We start from the raw sequence: 22,178 nt of genomic DNA on the forward strand, positions 1-22,178 counted from the left end.
CGGGGCGTTCATTTACCACTGAGAGTACAAACATGCACCTGTGAGGGTCCAATCACTCCACATTTCACTGTGTAGTGTGCATACCCCAGGTCTCTCCACATGCAGGGCATAGTCGCCATTCCCTGCCGTCGACCAGCCCTCACCATGGTAACTCCAACCACCCTCTGTTTACACCCTTGTATGAGGCAGTCTAGCATGGGAACCACAGCCAGCGAGGGAGAGAGAGAGGGGGAGAGAGAGAGAGGGGGGGGGGGGGGCAGGTTGAGAAGGCTAGGCTGTGTGATCTACAACGCTGTGTGATCTACAACGCCTCGTGTGCTTGTAGATCTGCTACTAGTTTTGTGCCACTTTTGTATGATGAAGTAGGGCTTTAATTTACGAAAAAACGTACACATTTGAAACTGGGAGATACAAGATTTCTGCCCGACACTGGCGTTATATTATACCGTCACTGTCGGGTGGAAACCTTGTATGTACAAAACCGTTTGTTTTGTATTTACCATTTCTAAAATGATTCAAGCTAGTGAAAACAGCCGATTTACAAGCACACGGCGTTGTGTGCCTGTAGATCAGCTGTTTTCACTACTTTTGTGCGATGGCCTTGTATGATGAAGCAGTGCTTTACTTTGCGAAAAAACGTACAAATTTGAAACTTGGAGATACGAGGTTTCTGCCCAAAAGTGACGATACACATTTCTTTTCCCTCAGTTGAATCCTCTGGAACAGTCGTGCCGCTGTGGCCAGTGTGTTGTCACTAGCCGGGTCTCTGCGGGCCTCACAGTGGAGGCCACTAGAGTCTCAATTATTGTGGCAGCACCAAATCCTGTTAAAACCCACTTAATGACTGGGATTACACTGTTCTCCTCCTCGGCACCGCATTCACACACTGAATGGAGCCGTGCACGCTCATGTGGTGTGCAGTGCACACACGCACAAGAAACAACAACAAATTAATAAAATGAAATCCCCCTCAAAACTCCTCAAATCATTCATAATATCGAAAGTCTGAGATTTTCAGTTTAATTTCAAGTGCAAGGCAGTCTGCATGTAGTTGGAAGTTGGAACAACATGAATTAGAGGGGTGTGATGTCACACCCCTGACTACTATACTGTAGGACACCCCTGACTACTACTGTAGGTGCACATGTGCACATAAACACAGGAACGCACGCACGCGCGCACACACACACACGCACGCACGCACGCACGCACGCACGCACGCACGCACGCACGCACGCACGCACGCACGCACACACACACACACACACACACACACACACACACACACACACACACACACACACACACACACACACACACACACACACACACACACACACACACACACACACACACACACACACTTATCTAAATGATGAGAATGTGCTCCCCCCCCCTCTTTGAAAAGCACAACCTGCTGCAGCTTGAGGGGAGTGAACCCTGACTTGTTGTATTTCATGCCACCACGTCACCGGCTTGGGGGGGTCTCTTGATGGCTTCAGTCCATTGAGAATATCAAGGTCTCCCGTCACAACGTAATGGTGTCCGTTGGCTCTGCTGTTCCCCTTCTAAACCCCCCCTCTCTACCACCCATGATCTACTTATGAAGAGGCTGGAATACAGGGGCGACAGTGATGGGAGAAAGGGATGGAGGGGGGGGGGGGGGTGTTAGAGTGGAGGGATGTGTAGTCATTTATTTGGCGGAAAGGGGTGGGGTTTGCTAGGTGCAGGGTGCATACTAATCACGTTCCCCTCGTCTTTTTTTTTTCCGGAGTGCAAGATCGGTCTGACAAAAGGCCCACCAGATGGACCAGGCTGGCCTGCGGTCACCCCCCAAAGAAGAAATGGGCTGTTATGAAAACCACATTCTTCTATACAAAGACCCTGTGTTCTGTTGGGCCCGCATGGCTGCATGTCCGATGGAGACCCTCTCTCGTCATTCTGCTGCGCTTTCTCTCTCTCTGTCACTCTTGTCAGTGTGACTGACTCTCTCTCGGCCTCCGTCCGTTGTTCTCTCTCTCTCTCTCTCTCTAGTCATCCTTTACAGTGCCCCCATATCCGTGTCCGTGACAGGATATTTGCATACCTTCCGTCCTACTCACACATTTTTTGCCTGTGAATTTCGGGGAAGCTCAGTGCCCACTTCCAAGTGATTCACATTGACACTTTGCTGTTCTGCATACTGTAACATAGCATTCAAGTGTGTCGTTTCCCCACAATGTCACTGTTGATTGATTACAACCAAGACTGTCATATTATGTTATTTTATGGCTTTGATGCTTTATTGCACTCAACCTTTTCAGGCCGCGAGGCCCGCAACCCCCAAAATAATCATATTTTAACTGGGGACCCCCAACCCTGACAAGCACTAAGAGTTGAGGCATTACAATTTCTGCCGCTAATATTTGACAATTTGGCCAATGTTTAATTTGTCATTTCATAGGTAGTCCTTATATTGTTCCTTTAGAAATGTGCAGTACCCGCTATATACTTACAATACACTTTATCTTGGTTTGTTTACTGTTGAGTGAGAAAACAGTGTTGCACATTAAGTTAATCATCATCGTGTGTGTGTGTGTGTGTGTGTGTGTGTGTGTGTGTGTGTGTGTGTGTGTGTGTGTGTGCGCGTGTGCGTGTGCGTGCCACGCGTGCATATGTGAGCAGAAGAGTGCCTCTGGATGCTGAGGAGTTATGTTTGGAGGACAAGAGGAAGTGAATGTAGAGCCCAGGTGCAGGGTATATAGGGAAAGGTTCAGTGTGTGTGTGTGTGTGTGTGTGTGTGTGTGTACATGTGGGCAGGCCTTGCACATACACATATGTGTTTGGAGAGCTGGTGTTGACAGCTACTCTATTGTGCTCCCCCCCAACTCTTCTCTCAGGATGTTTGAGGGACACATCACTGCTTGGCTTTCTCTTATCTCTGCTGGAACCCTGTGCAGAGTTCTGGAAACCACAGCCTTGGGGCTGTGGACCGCATTGGCCTTCCCTTCCAGAGCCAGTGAGCCACATAGTCAACAGTAGGGATGGGACGATAAGCGATATTATCGTCTTTATCGTGATAAAAAACACTCACGATAATCGTATTGTGGAGATCCAATGTATCGTGATATCGTCCTCCGTCATGCACTGGGATCAATTCACTTTTTTATTTGCAGAGCTGCATATCCGGTACCATTTAAAGCCTCTATAATTGGTAAAAGGTACTTTAATATACGTATTTGATACAGTCTTTTTTTCACTCTCTCAAATGTCTTTTGCGACGCGTTGTGAGCTTGTAGATCTGCATTTTTTTTTGGAAAATGTTCATTTTTTTGGGAAAATGTTCAATTCTTTGGAAAATGTTCCGCCCCAGGATAATGGATTTTGATTATCACGATAATATTGTAAAACGTGATTTCTTTTGTCTCAATAATCGTGATATGACATTTTCATATCGTCCCATCCCTAGTCAACAGTGGGATGACTGCAGCTGTAGAGAAGCAAGACGCACAGGGTGGCTGAGAAAGTTATTGTTGACGATACATAGCAGAATATCGATAGTGGAATAACATTGTAACCTTTAACAAAGCCTACCTGAATAACTGAAACATACTGTAGTAATCTGATAAGCATAATGGCATTCTTTCTACTTTGTTGTTATGAGCAATTCAATACAATGTAATACAATTTAGAGGCAGTAAATGAAAACTATGGTTATTAGTTTTCTATGGTTACATCCACCACCATTATCAACAATTAAATCAAGAATATTAGCCTATGTATTCATGATCTCCCAATGTATTTAGATTTAGTTTCACCTTGAGATTTGCCTTTCCTTTCAAATGTTTCCAACTAATCTGGCAAATGATGACAAACTGTCTTTTTTATACGTAATCTGATTGCCTGCATTTGTCACTCGCCATTTCCTAACCGGGCACACTGTTATCACAGAACATACTGGGTATTCCACGACTCTGCTGCTACCCATGCATTCAGGGATACGAGACGTTGAAAGGTGGAAGAGTTTTCGGATCACTAAAAGTGCAATCAAGACCAATTTCAGCTGTAGCACCTCAAGAGCACCTTCCTGGAGTGGATGAGCAGAGGATAGGGAAGGCGAGGAACTCAACGGCAAAGAAAGAAAGCGCAACACAAAGAAAGGGGATGAGCTAACACCGCTTAGACGAGGGTTTGACACCACTGAGATACGCGGTGCACGATCTCACCACTAATGTTGCACCTACTGCAGAGAAGGTGGCGCTCTTTTCTTAATTCCAACCGCTCTCAAAGATTAATTATTCAATTTGGGCATCACGGCCAATAACATAAAGTAGACTGGGTTTCATCCTGGATGAGATGGCAGGGGGGCCCCCCAGGAAAGCAGATGTAAGTGGATTCATTTCTGGATGCCTGTTCCTCCGAAGACTTTATTAGATTTAGTTAATGAGCGTGCGAGGCAGGCTCGCTGGCTGGGAGCAGGTTGGGGAGCTGGAACATAATTAAGCCATGAGTCTGACGATGCCACTGTTACACACTTTGATTAAAAACACATTCGCCGGCTAATCGCCGGCAAATTAAAGCAGTTACATCGTTTGGCACGGTCACCTTTGTCTCCGCCCCGCCCCGCCTTAAACAAGGCGACCCCCTCGTTTCTTTAACGCTCCACTGTCCACTCCTTTCTGTACTCGTTCTGCACTTTGTACCCAGCCCACAGAGCCCACCCCTCCTTGTCTGCACCTTAATTCTCCATGGTAGGTAGGTGTAGCTACATGCCCAAGTCAGCCAGCCAGTCTGGCTGTCGGAAAGGTAGTTAACCCTTGTGTGGGGTTTTTATGTCTTCCATATGCCCCCGGCGGGGCCTATATATAAGCGCGGCTGTGTAATACAGCAGAAGCCCTGTGTATTTCCACGCCGCACACACATAAGTCTTCTTGTCTGAGCTTTAATGAGTGTTAGTATAGATTTCCTGTGACTCGAACACTGGGCTTAATTGACCTGAACAGCTCTGAGTGACTTGGCACCTTCCGTCTAAAAACTGCCCCCCCATTCCGCTCCCTAATCCCCCCCACCGCCACCACCAGAAGACCTTTCTCTGGGACAAAGGCTCTTTTGTCCTGAGGACTACGCCGCGGCACTCTAAACCTTTGTTGACTGTTTCTGTCTGACATAGCAAATAGCTCTGGCCTCCTTTTGTTTATTGTTATTTTCCCCCTAGTTTGGACAAAGTTTATACAGAGACCCATTTTTCCAACGTTGTTTTCTGCCTGTAGGGGGGTCGGGTGGCGGAAGGAAGGAAAAAAAAGGGCTTTATTGTTGAGATTTTGACTGACTGTCTGACCAACCGTCTGACTTATTATCCCCTTATCTCTCTTCTCCCCCCCATCTCTCTCTCTCTCTCTCTCTCTCTCTCTCTGTCCTCAGGGATCATATATACACAGTGGATACGGACACTGCAAACAGCGAGGAGATCTTTTTCAGTAAGGTGAGTGAGGCGCCTGTCTCTGTGAGTACACGTTGTACTCTCAGCGTACATACACTAACACCCCAATTGACAATACAACTCTGACTCTGTGTGTGTGTGTGGGGGGGGAGGCGTGCGCTTGTGCTTGCTCATCGGACATGAGCCAGTTGCGTTCACCACACTAACCTGACAAAGAACATTGTCCAATCAGTTGTCTATGGTGAACCACCTGCGTCACCTGCCCTCATCTCTGGGACAGACAAAAGGATTGATCATGATGATGAGAGAGAGGATACAAGGATAGGAAGAGGAAAGAGAGGGGAGGAAGGAACAAACGTAGGAAAGGAAAGCTGAAAAGTAGAACGGAGATGGAAAACGACTGAAGGGGTAGACAGACAGACAGACAGACAGACAGACAGGGAGAGAGAGACAGACAGACAGACAGACAGACAGACAGACAGACAGACAGACAGACACAGAGGGTGGATGCAGGATGAGAGGGAAGCATATTCTGCTGAACGTTGTATTCTTTATTCCAGAAAGCACTTCACATTTACATAGTGTTGTTGATAATCAGCCACTCTCCATTCAGACGCTCGGCACCGCTTGACCCCCATATAGGTAGAACTCATGCAAACAAGGCCCTTCTTCCTGTGTGCAGCAACCAGGCGGCTCTCCGACCGGCCACTTCAATGTGAAAGCCCAGCCAGTGGGGTCTTTAATGAGGGGGCCGCCTGCAGATAAAAGGCTGCCGGGAGACGCGCAGACGCTGATTGATGACTGAAGGTCTTTAATCAGCGGCCAGTCTCCATGCACGCTGTCCAACAGGCCCCTACTGCACACTGGCATGGACTGCACAGCTTAACACTGACCCGACCAGGCCATACTGCCCATGGCGGGGAGCGTGTGTGTGTGTGTGTGTGTGTTTACTGTGTGACTGACAGATACAGCTTTGCACTGATCTACTGGCCAAGGTAATCCACAGAGAGATGGACAGAGATTTATGTACAATATGTGTGTGTGTGTGTGTGTGTGTGTGTGTGTGTGTGTGTGTGTGTGTGTGTGTGTGTGTGTGTGTGTGTGTGTGTGTGTGTGTGTGTGTGTGTGTGTGTGTGTGTGTGTGTGTGTGTGTGTGTGTGTGTGTGTGTGTGCGCGCGCGTGTGCGTGTGCATGTACGTGCGTGCGCTGGCATTAGTATGCGCAGGTGTGTGCATGTGCGTTGTTTGTTTTCCTGCTTGACTGACAGGTAAAGATTACAGCTGACCCAGAGGCCAAAGTAGTGTGTATGTCCGTGTGTTATGTGTATGTCTTGAGTGTGTGTGTGTGTGTGCGCGCGCGTGCGTCTTTTCAACCCAATTCAGAGATCTGGTCTCAGATCTGAGATTAGGATCCGTCCTCTCGTACTGTGTTCTGATCTGGGGTCAGCGTGGTGTTTCCTCCCCCCAGCTCCGGGAACGTGAAGTTGAAGTGTGAAACTGATCTGTGATCATCATTAGTGCTCAGTGTCACATTCACCTGGGAGCAGGTGTCCTACGCAGGGAATCCATTCCAGGGAAACCAAGATGATGATTATTGATTTGATGTATGGATTGTTTATTGAGCCGCTGTCTCCCTCCGCCCCCTCTCTCTCTCCCTCTCTCTCTCTTTCTGTCTCTCTCTCTCTCTTTCTCTGTCACTCTCACTATTTCACTCTCTCTCTCTCTGTCTCTCTGTCTCTGCCTTCGGGCCCCTTTTTCTCTGTGCAGAAACTTACGTGGAAATCCAGACAGGCAGACGTGGACACCTGCCGAATGAAGGGGAAGCATAAGGTAGACAGCACGCACGCACGCACGCACGCACGCACGCACACACATGCGCGCACATGCACGCTAGTGATGCAATGCCACTGCAAGTGGTATTGTAGTACGCTGATGACACCCTGACCTCCTTTCCAGAAGGGATTTGGGTGTATGTCTCATTATGCATCATAAATCACATCCATACACACACACGGACGCACGCACGCACGCACGCACGCACGCACGCACGCACGCACGCACGCACGCACGCACACACACACACACACACACACACACACACACACACACACACACACACACACACACACACACACACTCGCACGCACTCACACACTGCAGCATGCACAAACATACCAGCCTACTGCGCATGTTCGTATGCATGTGCGCAATCACTCTGCCACAGATACGCACACCCGCTCCGTCCATTGTGCAGGTGCAATAACACACTACCTGCTGTTCATATAACATGTTTTATGGAGAACATCTGTTGCAATCCTCATATGGAATAGTGGTTTAATTCTATTTTCCGTTGGATTTATGCTCTCAGAATCCCAGTAACCCAGTGGTGTGCAGAAGTGCACTGAATTACGATTTCATTACTATTCTATATATAGTGTCTCTTACTCCATACACAGCAAAACTCCTCAATGTTGATTTATGCATTGATTACACTGAGAGTGTAGAAATGGAACGCTTTCATTTGTACACTCTCAGAGTTAATTTAACACAGAGGATTTGACAGCATACTTTTCTCAGTACGTAGTACAATATCGTCACTGTCGGGCAGAAACCTCGTATCACATTTGTAAAAGAAATTCGCAAAGTAAAGCACTGCTTCATCACACAAGGCCATCGCACAAAAGTTGTGAAAACAGCTGATCTACAAGCACACTTGTAGATCGGCTGTTTTCACTAGTTTAAATCATTTAAAAAAATGATAAATACAAAACAAACGATTTTGGACATACAAGGTATCCACCCGACAACGACGATATGCAAAAGTACTTGTCATTTTTTCCACTTGGGTTTCTATTCAGGTATAGACGCTCACGTATAGCATGTCATAATGAACCTCTATTCTTTTGTTTCCGTTCTTTCCCCCCTCCATTTCTTCTCTCTCTGCTTTCCAACCCCCCTCCTCTCGCCCCGCAAAGGATGAATGTCACAACTTCATCAAAGTCCTCCTACAGCAGAATGACGACACTGTGCTTGTGTGCGGAACGAACGCTTACAACCCTTCATGCCGAACCTACAAGGTACAGTGGGCACACGCACGGCACGCACAAACTCATGCACGCACCCACACACACACTCATTTACACTGACACATACAGTATACCTTTGTTCTGCTCTCTGCCCATGCTCTGACTACACATGACAAGAATGTCTTATACATACAGTACACATCACATACTGTACGTACAACCACCTGCAAACTCTGTCTCTCTCTCTCTCTCTCTCTCTCTCTCTCTCTCTCTCTCTCACACACACACACACACACACACACACACACACACACACACACACACACACACACACACACACACACACACACACTATACAACATAGCAGCGTATATGAGGCAGTATATTTGACATGCAACCCTGCCAGTGTGGGAGTAGAGAGGTGAGGATGGACATAGATGAATGACTTTCACGGCTCTGGAGGCCCTCCTCTGATGGCTCTATCTGCAGGTGTACCCTGCCACGCTTGATTTGCACAGGGGAAACAGACACACACGCACGCGCGCGCGCACAGACGCACGCACGCACAGAAACGCAAGCCAGCACACAGGAGGCAATGTTGAAATCCGACTCTGCGTTCCGCTTCAGACTAAGTGGAACTGGCCTCCCCCTTTGCCCCTCTGTGGCATGTGTGGAGGATTCCTTCAGGGAAAGCAAACACCCTGCCGTCTGAAGCGGGGCCCGTCTCCATGACCTTGGGGAGCGGGCAGCAAACATGACAGACACGCAGACAGACAGACAGACAGACAGACAGACAGATGTAAAGGCAGCCGTTACTGACAAATACACAAAGAGAACTTCATGACTTAAATCACCAGACAGAGAGGGATAGGCAGTGAGGAGCACTGTCACAAAGGTGAGCAGGCAGACAGACAGGCAGATTCAAAATAGACAGACAAGATTGAAAGATACAGAAATTGACTCTCCGATCCCGGCAGTCAGACAGGCAGGCAGAGGGACTGGCAGGCAGGCGATCTCGAACCAGCCAATCAACTTCCCAGATGCCAAGAAACACAGCTCTTTCAGTAGAGAGACCCACATGGATTGATTCGTCCAGGTTGCTGTCATCTTTGATGGTTGTTAGCATGATGTGTCATGGTTGGACACAGGAACAAGCAGAGAGGTTATGTAGGTCAGTGGTTCTCAAAGTGCATTTCAGGGACCTATAGACCTTTATGGGGGTCTAAATTGACCCTTACAAGTGTGTTTCTTTGACAGTGTACAAATTGAACCAAATGGACCCCTAACGGATCCATTTGGTTCCATTTGAACACTGTCAAATATAAGGGGAGAGCTTCAAATTTCAAAGTTTGAGAACCACTGATCTAGGTGAACCTTTAAGGGTGGGAGGGGGTTGGTGTGAGGGGGTAGGCGGGGGGTCTCCTGTTTTTGGATCACTAGGTACTGTTTGCCAGAGATACAAGACATGTCCGCTTGGCTGACTCGCTGGTACAGCAGACTAAGCACACACAAGAGAAGAAATGTGTTCCAGCTCACGGAACCCTCTTCTTCTCCTCCTCCTCTCGCCCGCAGAGAGAGAGAGGAATGTGTGCCCCGGCATTTATCAGGCCCTGTTAGCCTCCCTGTGTCTTCGTCCAGCTATACAGGGGAGTTGGTCCTGGATGTTTTTTTATATTGTTGTTAACCTCCATGCCATCCGTGGTTCACTGCGAGCTTGGCCCCTCTGACATGGGTTTACACTTTTCTGGAGGATGATAATGAGAGGTGCTGCTGGGGCAAACTGTGGCACGGAAAGGTGAAATGCAGACACACATATAATTTTTGCTCGCCTGCGTACACACACACACACACACACACACACACACACACACACACACACACACACACACACACACACACACACACACACACACACACACAAACAAACGCGCACAGATAGTACAGAACAGTACACAATCATGTATGCCTACAGTACATACTGTACAGCAGGAAGGCTGTACAAACAAACCCATGCATATTAATAAAGTTGCATACACACATTATGGATTTATGAACCTCCTTATTCTCACATTAACACACACACACACACACACACACACACACACACACACACACACACACACACACACACACACACACACACACACACACACACACACACACACACACTACTGTAGCTGTGCCACTGGCAGGCTGGCAGACTCTCTAAGGCAGATACCAGGCCTTTGATGGCCCGCTGGGCTCATGGTGCAAAAGGTGTGCGCGTGTGTGCGTGCGTGTGCGTGTGTGTGTGTGTGTGTGTGTGTGTGTGTGTGTGTGTGTCTGTGTGTGTGTGTGTGTGTGTGTGTGTGTGTGTGTGTGTGTGTGTGTATGGTGCCTGCCTCCACCTTGGCCACAGTCTGCCCCTCCATCTCCCCAGTGTGACAGCGCTGAAAAGAGCTTCTGTTTCGGGGCCAACCTCATCCCACATTAATCAACAACGCTGTGAGGGAGAGGAGAGGAGAAGGGGGGGAGGGAGGGGGGGGGGGGGAGGAGAGGAGGCGAGACAAAGGAGGGGGGGGGGCTAAACAAACTGCTTCTCTTTAATCTCTCTGATTTCTTCTTCCCTCGCCTCCATACCTGTCTTTATTCCTCTTGTCTTTGCACTGTATCTTTTTCTATTGGTTCTTCTGCCCCTAATCCTCTGCCCCCTCCATCCTACTCTGCCCTCCTCCTCCCTCCCTTCCCAGCAGTCTGTCAGTCCCATAGGCCTGACCCTGTGTCAGTGGCGCCCACACGTCTATGCACGCACGCGCACACACACACACACACACACACACACACACACACACACACACACACACACACACACACACACACACACACACACACACACACACACACACAGGGGGGGCAGATACCTTGGCAAGCTGAGCGCAGGCCTCTCTCCGCCCCCTCCCTCCTCTCCCCCTCCCCTCCGTCCATCCCTTTGTCGCTGCCTAACCTTCCTCCCTCCCTTCCTCCTTTCCTGCCAAAGTTCTCATTCTCTCGGTCCCTCATTGCTCCATCTTTTCGCCCTCCTCCATCTCTTGCCTCCATTCCTCTCTCTCTCTCTCTCTCTCTCTCTCCCTGTGTGACTCTCCCTCGCTGCGTTGTAATAAAAAAACACCCCTATCCAGCTGAGCTGATATATGACCAGAGTCGGTTACATCACCTGTTGCCGGGCGGAGCAGGGGGATCAGCGGGGAGTGGTGGTGTTGGGGGGGGGGGGGGGGGGGGTTCTGAGAATAATAGGGTTCCCAGGTGACATAACTCAGACCTGTGAGCTGGATAGTGGTGGAGTCGGTCAACTTTACAGAGAACAGCTCTGGGTTTTGTTTTCCCTGGCAGTAGGAATACATCAACGAGGGCATTTTTAATGTACAACACAGCAACACATCCCTGCTCAGGAAACATAGAAACAGTGCAAGAGGCAAAAATGCGTACCACACTATTGCATTGTAAGATCATCATAAGAATTGACATGTAGGAAATAGAATACCTTGTTAAGGCTCATGTACACTCCAATTTGCTCCTACGGTGCTTTTAATTGCCTCGACATCAATTAGGGAATTTGACAAATTGCCCATGGCAGAATTTCTTCTTGCATTGTTGTGCGTCTTCTTGCTTGTTATCCAGGTTTAATAGACCGATTGATTTAACCACATGAACCCTAGTTAAGTGTCCCTCTTCTGGGTATGTCATAATAGGCAGACATGAGGCAAAAATAGCCAATCTGCAATCTCACAATGCATCGTGTAGAGATGTTTTGTGAGCTTGTAGATGTGCTCTTTTCTTTTTTTTTAAACGTAATTTGTTATTTGCAGTTTGTCACATAACTTCACAGGGTCAACATTTTTACGTGTGTCATTCTGTTGGGTTACATATTCAGTCCATTTCTCAAGGAACCATTCTTCTTGTAATCCTGAGTTTGTATGTAAATCTCTCCATCACATATATTTCCTCCACAATGCACAGCCACTGCTCACAAGTTGGAGGGTCATCTTCTTTTTTTTTTTAAGATTAGTTTTTGGGCTTTTTATGCCTTTATTTGATAGGACAGTAGACTGACGGGAAATGGGGAGAGAGATGGGGAATGACATGTGGCAAAGGTCGTCCGGATCGGGAATTGAACCGGCGACGCCAGTAGGCATCATAGCCTAGTATGTGGTATGCACCTTGACCACCAGGCCAGCGGGTGCTCCCTGGAGGGTCATCTTTATACCACAATCTTGTTATTGCTTTTTTGCTGGCTGCCAGCAGCACCTCGACCAGATACATGTCATCTCCATGCTTGTTTTCACCACCACAGATGGGCTATTTTCAACAAAGAGATTTGATGTAGAGGGGGAAAAGGAGAAGGAGTATGCAGGCTTTAAGTGGTTAAAGGACTCTGAAGAGTTTCCTCCGTATATAGGTTAAAAATACACGTTTCCCTCAGAAGTTGCATAGACACTCGTTTTCTGGCTCCATTGTAAGGTGGGGCAGTGAAACCAAGGTCTCAGCCTCTCAGGGCACAGAAACAGGTTGCAGAGAAATGGGCCATGATTATTACTCTCCCTGCTGTGTCCCCATTTGGTTTTACACCAGTCCTCATGGTCCAAGGGAGCACTTGTACGCTTGCCCTTTATGGATATGGATGGTGATCCTTTGCTGAAATATGGTTTTAATTCAAAGAAACCTGCTGGAAACTCAATACAGCCACACATCAGCCCAAACTGAAGATATATTGGACGCGGTGTTCTAGGAAAAAAAGGATAACGTGGAATGAAATACAGCATGAATGCTGTTATCCCTCCCCTACTGTTCCAGCTGAGCCTGCTCTGCCTCAAAGACTGAACAAGATCGAATGTCTTAAATAATGCTTTTTATCTTATTTTGTCTGGTTGTTATCCCTTCTGGTACCAGACCCATAAGACGCAGCTTGGAACATGCATAAATATAGTGATTTTGATATAGTTTAATTATAGAATAGAATCTTATCACTAAGAGGCTTTTGGGATGGCTTTTATTGAATGGCTTTTTATGGTGTGGCTCTAGCCATCTATGAGTGTGTGTGTATGTGTGTGTGTGTATCTTGCAAACCGTTGGTCCGATCAGCGCTAAACTTTGTATGTACACTGTCAGTGGGCCACATTTTCACATGCTTCATATTATCTTTAAGGATTTTACTTTATTTGATATAAAGTCAATGGGACTGTGCTCGCACTGAGACCTTGACTAAATATAGAGCCATACATCATAGATGACTGATATGACAGGCTGGCCACATTAAGTCTGAGATCCACATTGGAGCCATGCCGTTTCTGTCTGGATCTCCAGATCCACATCATTTTGTAGTTTGAGATTAGTGCCCCCGACACTATGACTCAGATATATTGGTGGGATCGGAGGTGCGAGGTAGATGCCCCGAACCTCTAGTGTAAAAAAAAAAAAACAACCTCAACAAAGATGAATTTATGGGAGCACACGCTGGCCTAGCGGTCCAGGTGCATACCACATAGGCTCTAATGCCTGACAGCGTGTCACAAGTTCAAGTCACAAGTTCGAGTCCCAATCCCGACGACCTTTGCTGCATGTCACTCCCCGTCTCTCTCCCTGTTTCCTGTCTACCTACTGTACTGTACAATCAATAAAGGCAGAAAATATAAAAAAAAATGATATATGATATTTCAAGGAGAATGTTGAAAAGAGATGTTTGTACCAGTTAAATCTTTGTTCTCCCTAAGATTTAAAAGCAAAACCCATAGCTGTGTTAAATATGGCTCATAAAAGAGTTGTGTTCAAAACTACAAAGAGAACATGACCGTGGCCCTCACCCTGTGTGCTAAAACGGATGCTGAGCCAATTAGAACATTCCTGATGGGCATGTTTTGGGACGGCTTTATTTTATGTTTGTCTAATTAATTAGCATATAGCCGATGTAAAAACACCGAGAGCTGTTGTGGTAATTAATTTATCTAGATACACTCTACCCCAAGCCAAGGTTACTGTACATTTGTCTGCTTAGCAGGGTCCCTACAGGGCCGTCTGTTCTGTTGTCAAGGCAGCGCCGTGGAGTTGTGAAAACACAACCACCGCCTTCCCATTATGCTGGATCCTTTATTATGCTCCTTCGCCGCTGAAACTCGCCTATTGCGCTAGCGCTGCTGTGTACATCTCAGCCAGTGGAGTTGATAGCACAATAGAGTTACCCAGGTAATACGAAAAAAAGTCCAGATAGCCGTTTAAACTTCCAGCTTTTTTAATGCTAATGATTAAATTGATCAATTACTGTTTCCCCACATTAATGGGAAATTGATGGGACAAGGCTACGTGCAGCTGACACACAAACACACACACACACACACACACACACACACACACACACACACACACACACACACACACACACACACACACACACTGGGGCTGTCGTCTCTCCCTAAATACCAGAGTTTGATAGCAGATTGGCCTCGTATATCTGTGTCCAACCTGAGAGCCTCTTCCTCCCTTTCAAACAGCAGGGATAGATCACTGACAGACCAAACAGCCAAACCCACTGGACAGAGTGTGCATGGAGGACCGTGTCTAGGGGAAGGGGGAGGGGGGGGTGGATGGTATTGTACTGTATGTGCAGTGCAATACCGTATACAGTAGGTGAGCCGTGTGTCTGTGTGAGTGTGTTTATTGTGCACATGTACGGTATCTGTGTCAGTGGAAGAGGTGGGAAAAAGAGAGAAAGACAGAGTGAGAGAGAAAAGAGAGAAAAGAGAGAAAGAGAGAGAGTGTGTGCGTGCGTGCGTGCGTGCGTGCGTGCGTGCGCCTGTGTGTGTGTGGGTGGCTGAGTGGCCAGTCAGTAGACCTGCTTCCCTATTAGCACATAACTAACACCTGACCCCTAGCCACACTCGCACTTCATCATTAATTCAACAGAAACTATAATTACAGTTCCCCCATTCTAAACGAATGAAAAGAACGTGTCAGTCCGCGACCATAGAATTATTCTCCTGTCATTTCCCGAAGACCTGAGTGGGTGGGTAGGGCGGTGGGGGGCGAGGGGGGCGTTAGCAAACATGCTAGTTTCTGTCTGTTAAAAAAGGTCAAATGTAATTTTCACTGCCAAATCAGCCCCAACAATTCCTCTGCCAGGCTGTCTTTTGCCAGAGAGAGAGAGAGAGAGAGAGATGGAGAGAGAGAGAGAGAGTGTGTGTGTGTGTGTGTGTGTGTGTGTGTGTGTGTGTGTGTGTGTGTGTGTGACCTTTTTAGTGGGCAGATGATAGCTGTTTCCGCCGAGACAGGAATAGAAAACAAAATGACCTGTTTAGAGACCAGAAAAGGGCGGCGTAAGCACTTCGCCTTCTTGGCAAGCTGCACTCGTCTTTGTTGTGAGAGAGAGAGGGAGAGAGAGAGAGAGAGAGAGAGAGAGAAGAAAAATTACTGTACTGTGAACTCCATAGGAATACAGTGTGTTGCGTAGTTTATCTTGACCTCGGTCTCTGGCCAGTGTCGAGTGTAGGCCAGCTTCTGTGTGTGTGTGTGTGCGTGTCTGTGTCCCTGGTTTTTAGCCAGTGTGAGTGCGCGTCCTCTGGCCTGCAGCCTGCTGAGGATGACATGGCAACCCATGGTGGGATGAGTGTGACCTTTCACCCCCATCTGATTCTCTGCCATGCCTACCAGTGCTGTAGTAATGTGTGCAGGAAACGTTGTCAGAATCCCATCTCCATAGCAGCTTTGGACGTAGGCAGGCCAGTGGTCTTCAACCAGTGGTACGGGGACCACCAGTGGTCCTTGTGGGGGTTCCAGGTCGTCCCCAATTAAATGATGGAGAGTTGGTAACCAAATGGACCATTATAGATCTTTAACTCTCATTTCATTTTATGCTCTCAAGAGTTAAATTATTCTTAAACATCTGCATTAATTAATTTACAAGAAGTCTACACAATTAGAGTGTAGAAGATGTTGATTTTGAACTCCTCCTTTGGCCTGGGGGAGATATTGTGATTATTAGCTATCCAACCACTGCACATGTGCTTGTTTTATTGTAATAACATTCTCTAAAATATCATTAACATACTCTAGTCTAAAATAACATTTGATCATTAACAAAAGTTCCGGAATGCAGCTTTAAAAGCCCAGTACTGCTGCCTGGCATCCTTCTTTTCTTGGAAGATCTGTGTGGGAAATCTTATTACACAAAATTGCTGCTTCAAGATATAAACTGCATTAAGGATTATTATGGGCTCTTTAGAAAGAAAATAAATTACTGCCGGTGACAATTTCTCACCTTCCCCTCCTGGGTGGATTGTGCTGTCCTGTCCCTGCTGACAAATCACCCGGCGTCCTCAGTCCATTTATATCCTCTTCACAGTGAAAGAGAAAGCTAATTTCAGAAAGCACAACAGTGGGAAAGCACTATGGCAAAGATCTGTCTTGAGGCTACGCAGACCCGCCCTACTCTTTAACACCAGTAATAGCTGAAGGGGAAAAAGGAAGAGAGCTGGACGCCTGCAATTACACGCCATTAGTGTGAAACATGTTTCTATGGAAAAAGTCTATTTTGCCTCTCTCGCTTTCCCATAGGCTGGGCAGCTTGTGCTGCTCTCTCTTGGGGTGCCAGAGAGAGGCACCCACAGGATGCCTGGTTAGATCAGGATCGGTTGGAATGATAGAAACATTTGGGTTGGGTGCCATCGTTGTGTATTTGTCTCTGATTCTGATGCCTTTTTCATCTGCTCCAACATAGTGCCTCGAAGGAAAAGGCACTCAACCTCACCTCCTATGTTATTATCAGCTAATAATTTGTACTGTCATTGTTATATACTACAGCAGGGGTATGCAACCTTAGGCACGGGTGCCAACATTGGCACAGGGGAGGGTGATCACTGGCACACTGGCAGAAATGTGAGAGAGAGGATTTATATTTTAAAATCAAATATTGTTTTAAACATGGTCAATTACATTAAGTCCCCCAATTTGCAGCTAATTACATCCTGCACATAATTCTACATTCATTAAAATTCTGAACTTTGACTGGGGAGGGAGTCGGGGAGATGGGTGGGTTTTTGCTCCGAGTCTAATGATCATTATTACAAGGTTCCCTCCCCACTCAAAATATGGGATGTCATTAAAATGAATGTTGACAAGGCACACTGACTATCTAGAAAATAAAAACATGGCACTTCACTTCAAAAAGGTTGCTGACCCCTGTACTACAGTATGCCACGGTCTGTTGTCATTTGACTTCATCTTCCCCACCAAAGTTGAACTGGGTTAGCTCTGCAGAGTGACAGGACTCATGACACTTACCAACCAGCCTCCGTACTCCTCGCTTCAGTTCTTAGTAACATGCTTCCAATGTATTTCTTTATAACATACTGTAACACTACAATTTATTTACATTTTGCCTCACTTGTGACCCTAGCTGGACACTCTGGAAGCCCTGGGAGAGGAGATCAGTGGGATGGCACGCTGCCCATATGACGCCAAGCACGCCAATGTTGCACTCTTTGCTGGTAAGAAAACACTTCAGTATTTATTCTGTGTACCGTGCCTCACAAATTTCATTTAATTTTGATTTGTTTAGTTCAGCAAAATGTCTAAGAACATGTGGAGGTTCTTTGAGCCATTCGTAGTGAAATCTAAGTAAAAAGCAGCTTGCTTTAGAAGAGTTACGCCACAACACACATAGCTCGGGGGTAGAGAAACCGTTATTAGGAGCACGAAGGGTTCCCGAAGGGTTCCTGAAGGGTTCCCAGTTCGAATCCGGGCTCCCCCTGAGTTAATGTCGAAGAGTCCTTGAGCAAGACTCTGAACCCCTAATTGCTCCCGGTGAGTAGGTTGGTGCCTTGCATGGTTTCCTCCGCCACCGGTGTATGAATGTGTGCGTGAATGGGTGAATGTAATGCACAATCTATGTAAAGCGCCTTGGATAAAAGCGCTATATAAATGCACCATTTACCATTTACAAGACAATAGATTGTGTGTCTGTGATTCTGCTGGATCACTGAGCCACCATGAGGTAGAAAGAAACGTTAATCCATATTTCCTCCTGTCAGGCTCAGGCTGTTCTTAAACGCTGGGACGTGTTTTGAACTCGATGGGAAAGTTGAGTGTATTTGAACATGGGGATTAGTTGCGGTTGCATTTAATATGGTCCTTAAGAATAATAATATTCTGATGGCAGCTCTGTGATATGTTATTAAAAAAAAGACAATCTCTTTTACACACTCTTCAGCGATTGACGGAACTGGGGGAGCACATTTGCTCTACATTAGGAATCCACTGCTTGTTAGAGCTCTGCTGGAAATGCACCAAGACTAGCTTATACTGTGGTATCTCTCTCTCTCCCTCTTGCTCTCCGTCTCTCTCTCCCCCTTTCTCTTGAAGAGTGCAAGTTTCAAAATAAATCACAGAGAAACCAGAATGAGTCAGCTTTCCGGTGGGGGCATTTCTTCAGATGCGATCGGTCCAAACGCCTGCTAAATACATTCAGCCCTAAAGTTCATACTTGAACCGTGAACCAGTTTATGGACATTTGCGCTCTCCCTCTGTGTGTTTATAGCCAAGGAGGAGAGTGAAATTCCTACAGGGTTGACCAGTTAATTTGTAGCAGAGCTGCTTGGATGAAGTTGGAAGCACTGAGTAATCAAGAGGGTTCCTCTCGCTGCTATCCTTTCAATTATGTAGTTTGAGTTTCCACTGTGGTCATAGCCAAGGCAGGCTGAGGTCATACTAGTGGTGTATAGTGTTCACTTCGTGTGTGTGTGTGTGTGTGTGTGTGTGTGTGTGTGTGTGTGTGTGTGTGTGTGTGTGTGTGTGTGTGTGTGTGTGTGTGTGTGTGTGTGTGTGTGTGTGTGTGTGTGTGTGTGTGTGTGTGTGTGTGTGTGTGTGTGACTGTGGAACTATGGCACTGTTTGCGTGCATATACACATATGAGTGCACCGCTCTGTTGTAGGTTTGTGTGTGAGTGTGGTGTGACTGTGGAACCATGGCACTGCTTGCGTGCATATACACATATGAGTGCACCGCTCTGTTGTAGGTTTGCGCTGGCGTGTAGAACAGTGTGCACAAGCGAGCGATCATAATTGTGCATGTGTATGTGTGCTATAGGCATATGTGCAGACTGTTTGTTTTGTGTCAGAGAGCCCAGCCTGTTTGCATGTGTCACCCATCTCAACCAGGTCTGAGAGTTCTAAAACATGTTTATCTACCCAGTCACCGGGAAATGGAACCTTGGAGTGCCTTTGTGTGTTTCCTCTCCTGGCCAACGTGCTCGACTTAACTCAACACTCTCTCCGCTACTCCTCTCTCCATCTTCCTCTTTCTCCCTTACCTTCCCTGCTGCGCCCCCACCCACTACCTCTCCATCTCTACACCGTATCCCTCCCTCCATCTCTCTCTCCCTTTTTTTTACCTCTCTACAGATGGCAAGCTGTACTCGGCCACGGTAACAGACTTCCTTGCAATCGATGCGGTCATCTATCGTAGCCTAGGAGACAGCCCGACGCTGCGTACTGTCAAGCACGACTCTAAGTGGCTGAAAGGTGAGCGCACGGGGCTAACAAACAGAGTCGTCACACTTAGCGAACACAAGGCTGAGTGACGTGTTCGTAAACAAACCTTGGATTGGATGTGCATGCGCGTGATTGTGACCTCGTGATTTGTGTGTGTGTGTCTATATGTGTATACACACATACAGGTAGCGTGCTATGTAAACAGTTCATGAATACGTGTGTGTGTCGGTGCCTCTGTTTATATGAATAAAATGCAGGAGCAGTTATGCCAATGCTACACGCTCTATTTGATGCAGTCATTTTGCCAACCTATCTCAGCACTGTTGATGCAGCCAGGAAATTGCTATGCCCGTGGGAGCCACAACCACAAGTCCAACCTGTCAGATCTCAATAGAGCGATCCCCACACACACACGCACACACGCACACACACGCTCAATTCCTTACATGCAAATCGCCTCGCTGATACGATGGGATGATGGATTGAGGCACTCAAGACTCACTGTTGGGGCCTTTCTACATAATGTGACAGATATTCACAGCTATTTGGTCTGAAATACGGTGTCAGTTCTGCTTTGTCATTGCAAAATGTCACTTTGTCTATTCTGTCTTTTTTCTCGCCTTCTCAGAGCCCTACTTTGTCCAGGCTGTTGATTATGGGGACTTCATCTACTTCTTCTTTCGGGAAATTGCGATGGAATACAACACAATGGGAAAGGTGAGGCAGCGCCCCCGTTTCTTCCTCTATTGTTTGAACTCTAATCAGCAACGACTTCCTAGTTACCAGGAGAGGCAGGAAGTGCCTGAGGAAGCAAATAGGAAATGGGCGTATCAAATAACTTGCACGAGGGCTTTCAGGGGTAGCAAAGTGGCCAAATGTTTTTCACCAATTGATAAACACCGGACAGGACGTGGGACCGAAAATAGTTTCAAACAGAAGTATGTGCATAAGCATGTGGATGTCTGGAAATCTATTTGGAAGTCTAAATATACTCTGGCGGATTGCACGTCGCATCCGTCCGTCCTCGCTACTGTTTGTCCTCTGTGTCTTGAGTGTTTTCCCAGCAAAGGGCTTCCATTTAACTTTCTTTGTGAAAATGAGACAGGGGGAGGACTAGTCGAGCGTTGAAAAGAGGAATGAGAAATCGCCCTGATTGTACAGCAGAGGGATAGCAACATATTCTATTAATCTTCTCATTTCAGTTTTAGGCCTCTGCCTGGAGAAAGTTTAATTGGATACCAGCTAGGAAGAAAATAGCATTATGGAAATGGAATCTTTCACTATGTAGTTTCATGATAGAATGAAAGGCAGAACGGGGATGGGGGATGGCGTAGGTAGAACTCGGGTGTGACAAGAAGCGCAGAAATAATGGAATTTCAGTCCAAACTGACAAGATGGAGTCATACCAAACATGAATGCAGATCAGGGAATTCTGAAATCCACCAAGCACTTTGAAAGGAATGTCAGTATAATTATGCCTGCGGCTTGAGCCATATGCTTCAGAGAGTAATTTACGGTTTGACAAACGATATCTCTCCATTTTAATTGATTAACCAAGCTTTCCTTGGCAATGTAAACAGTCATCAGCGTTCTGTAAAACAATCAATAAAGCTACTACAAAAAGCCCATTCCATAGTTTACTTCGTTTATACACATTTGGCCTACTTATTTTACCAGTCCATTATCTCCAGCATACAAGAGGACGGGGGGATTAAATGGAAGCATGATTTTGAATTTAGATCAATCAAATTATCAAGCCTCAAGTAGATATTTGTTCCAGTTATATGAGTTATATCCGTGTGTGTGTGTGTGTGTGTGTGTGTGTGTGTGTGTGTGTGTGTGTGTGTGTGTGTGTGTGTGTGTGTGTGTGTGTGTGTGTGTGTGTGTGTGTGTGTGTGTGTGTGTGTGTGTGTGTGTGTGTGTGTGTACACACCGTGGCCACATCTAGCTGTTTTAAAGGTAGACTGTAAGACATAGAGAAGACAGTGCTCGGGTGTGTTCAGTAGGCCTAAGTATGAATTATGAAATGTAAAGCTGACATAATTATGCATCCAGCTGACAGGTAGTCACCCGTGTCCTGCATAGTGCATGTTCTTTGTGTATATGTGTATGTGAGTGTGTACATGTACATGTGTGTCTGTGTATCATTGGCGTGTGCTTTAAATGGGTGGGTACTGTATGTAGGTGCACTGTGTGTGGGCATGTGTCTGTGCAGTGATGT

At 46.7% G+C, this 22,178-nt stretch overlaps 1 protein-coding gene across 1 annotated transcript in view; it reads left to right on the plus strand.

Annotated features, from left to right (window-relative positions):
• Positions 1-22,178, plus strand: part of sema6a (sema domain, transmembrane domain (TM), and cytoplasmic domain, (semaphorin) 6A) — a gene marked incomplete at its 3' end in the record, with an annotated part of 75,961 nt that overhangs the window by 6,176 nt on the left and 47,607 nt on the right. The window contains exons 3-8 of the mRNA XM_080739003.1: positions 5,401-5,461; positions 7,186-7,248; positions 8,394-8,495; positions 17,866-17,956; positions 19,868-19,987; positions 20,586-20,674. Of these exons, the coding sequence (XP_080595129.1) occupies positions 5,401-5,461; positions 7,186-7,248; positions 8,394-8,495; positions 17,866-17,956; positions 19,868-19,987; positions 20,586-20,674 (526 nt within the window). The remainder of the gene's footprint in view (positions 1-5,400; positions 5,462-7,185; positions 7,249-8,393; positions 8,496-17,865; positions 17,957-19,867; positions 19,988-20,585; positions 20,675-22,178) is intronic.

The sequence above is a fragment of the Nannobrachium achirus genome, assembly GCF_963921795.1.
Source record: "Nannobrachium achirus genome assembly, chromosome: 12".
In the NCBI taxonomy this organism is placed as follows: domain Eukaryota; kingdom Metazoa; phylum Chordata; class Actinopteri; order Myctophiformes; family Myctophidae; genus Nannobrachium; species Nannobrachium achirus.